The 2,836-nt window shown below is 44.9% G+C and overlaps 1 protein-coding gene across 2 annotated transcripts in view; it reads right to left on the bottom strand.

Moving 5' to 3' along the window:
• NAA35 (N(alpha)-acetyltransferase 35, NatC auxiliary subunit) overlaps positions 1-2,836 on the bottom strand; it is a 101,432-nt gene that overhangs the window by 6,775 nt on the left and 91,821 nt on the right. For both annotated transcript variants that reach the window (XM_003782990.3, XM_023508328.1), the window contains exon 19: positions 1,822-1,889. In XM_003782990.3, the coding sequence (XP_003783038.1) occupies positions 1,822-1,889 (68 nt within the window). The remainder of the gene's footprint in view (positions 1-1,821; positions 1,890-2,836) is intronic.

Here is a 2,836-nt window from a genome sequence, read left to right as displayed (position 1 = left end):
AGCTCACAGCAACATCCAACTCCTGGGCTTAGGCAATTCTCTTGCCTCAGCCTCCTGAGTAGCTGGGACTATAGGCACCTGCCACAACACTCGGCTATTTTTTTGTTGCAGTTTGGCTGGGGCTGGATTTGAACCCGCCACCCTCCATATATGGGGCCGGCACCCTACTCACTGAGCCGCAGACGCTGCCCATGTGTGTTTAGTTTTTTAATTAAAAAAGCATACAGAATTCTACATCCAGCATCCTCTTGCCTTCCCCTGTCTCTTCAGCCTGGGCATGTCCAGCCACTTGGAGCCCCTGGCCATGGGCCATGCCCTGCCCTCCCTCTTCTGAGTGGTCCCCTGGATCTGGATTAGTGCATCAGGCAGCAGATGGGTTTTCCAAATGGCTGGTCTCAGCAGATTCTGACCCACAGTGTGTGGGAAGGAGGCTGTTAACCCGGTGGGGGATACAGTAAGAGCTGAAAGCTCCAGGGACAGAAGCCCAGAACCCTGAGGTGCTGCTCATCAGCTGCAGCGGTGGAGGAGACATTGGAGGGGGCGGTTGAGGCCAGGCATCCTTGCCCAGGTAGCAGGAGTGATGGGACCTCCATGCCACATTCCCCTGTCTATTGCCTGGTGGCCATGCCAGGGATCTGACCCCACCTTCCTTTTCTCCCCGTTTGGCTGAGAACTCTCTTACCATTGAAAACATCTACAGATTGGAACGGGCTCATAAATCCACCTGTCCTTCTATTCAGCAGGACTAACTGGTATAGTTTTGCAGGTTATGATCTGCCCGAGGGTTCCTGGTTATGAGGGTGGGCCCACAGTCACACCCCTATAGACTTCAAAACTCTAAGTATACATGGGCTAGAGGGGGAACATAAGTAAGTGGGACCAGCTGTGAGACATTAGGAAGCAGTGGGGTCTGCCGTGTACTAGCAGCCTCTTCTTCCTTTAAAGCGGCACCTGATGCTCTCACCTCTGGCCAATTGTCACCACAAGGAAATGAACGCTAAATGGGGCTGGGTCTTCCATTTCTCAAGGGAAGTCAGAAAACCACATCTTTTCATGCAATTTCCCTTTTTTTTTTTTTTTGAGACAGAGCCTCAAGCTGTCGCCCTGGGTACAGTGCCATGGCAGCAACCTCCAACTCCTGGGCTCAAGCAAGTCTCCTGCCTCAGCCTCCCAAGTAGCTGGGACCACAGGTTCCCACCGCAACGCTCGGCCATTTTTTTTTGGTTGCAGCCATCATTGTTGTTTGGCAGGCCCGGGCTGGGGATTCGAACCCGCGACCTTAGGTGTATGTGGCTGGCGCCTTAGCCGCTTGAGCCACAGGCGCCGAGCCAATATAAGTGATTTCAAATGATTTCTTGAATTGCTAAGTACAACTTAAGAGTCAGTACCCACTACACCTCCTGGAAATGATGGCATTTGCTTAAACCATTCATCTGAGCCCATCCCCTTCCTAATATACTCCTAAAAACTCTCAACCCTATCTTTCCCATGAACCATTTCCTGACAATCAATCAGAAATACTCTCTTCTTTCTCTTTATTACCTGTGTCAAGTGGGCTGTCATTATTAACTAAGCACAGGAAACAAGGACCGTATCTTGCAACGTACTCAGTACAGAGCATCTGACACACATCAAGGGTTCAAATGTTTTTTCAACAAATTAATGAAAACTTGTCTTGAAAAATGGTAATTTTCATGCAGACAGGAAATAAAAGAAATGTGAAATTACAATATGGAAGAATCACATTAAAGAGAGTTCATTTCAAATAAACTAACAGCAATAAAAAAGTTTCTTAGAAGAAATTCATTTTCAACAACTTACTTTAAACATTCCAGCACACATGTTCTGATATGCCTGGCTCATTGTGATCTCTCGGCTCAATGGGCGAACTGTAATTAGAAAGAAAATCATCCATATTCTTTTCCCCTCCCTCTTGTATTATTACAAGAGAAAATCTAATTTAAAAAGTATCTTTCAGCTTGTTTACCAAATGAAAACTTATTTGTTCCTACAGGCTAAATTAAAAAATGTGTGTGTGTGTGTGTGTATCTGAAGAGCTAAAATAGTGTTCTCAAAATAGCTAATATAAAAATTCTAGTATGAAATAAGTTTAACTTTTCTGGATTCACCACACAGAAAACTTAACTTTTTATAGAAGAAACTCATGAATTTAATGACCCATCCAAACTGCTCAAATCCTGAGTAAACATGAAGAAATATTTTATAATGATTTGTAGCAATATCTATAGCCTTCCTTCTCGGATGATGCCCCAAGGTCTTTGATCATTTTTCTGTGCCCACTCCAAGAGCAGAGCTCTAGAGCTACTTCCCCCTGAATTGTCAATCTATCAAAAGCTTAATGGACTCTTGCCTTTTCCCCAGCCTATCTTTTTTGCACACTTCATGTGGCTACATCTTGGTCTAAGATCCTCTAATACATGTAATAGCAAAGAAATAAAAGTATGAAAAGGAACAAAAAAAAGCTTATGTCACTAATACTGGGAGGCTCAGTCTCTACCTTATAATTTCTGAAGAAATGATAGATGAAAACTAAAATATAATCAGTAACCCATGAGTAGCTTTCCATCTATTTATGTGCAGAAATTAAAGTGTACTCTGATGTTCTTTACTTCTTAGATTTAAAAATAATCCACAGGCTCGGCACCTATAGCTCAACCGGCTAAGGCGCCAGCCACGTACACCTAGGGTGGCGGGTTCGAATCCCCAGCCTGGACCCACCAAAACAACAATGACGGCTGCAACCAAAAAATAGCCGGGCGTTGTGGTGGGCGCCTGTGGTCCCAGCTACTTGGGAGGCAGAGGCAGGAGACTCGCT

The sequence above is a fragment of the Otolemur garnettii genome, unplaced genomic scaffold (assembly GCF_000181295.1).
Source record: "Otolemur garnettii isolate 467f Iridium unplaced genomic scaffold, OtoGar3 scaffold00006, whole genome shotgun sequence".
Lineage (NCBI taxonomy): Eukaryota > Metazoa > Chordata > Mammalia > Primates > Galagidae > Otolemur > Otolemur garnettii.
Note: the sequence above shows the minus strand (reverse complement) of the source record. Positions and strands in the feature narration are given on the sequence as shown.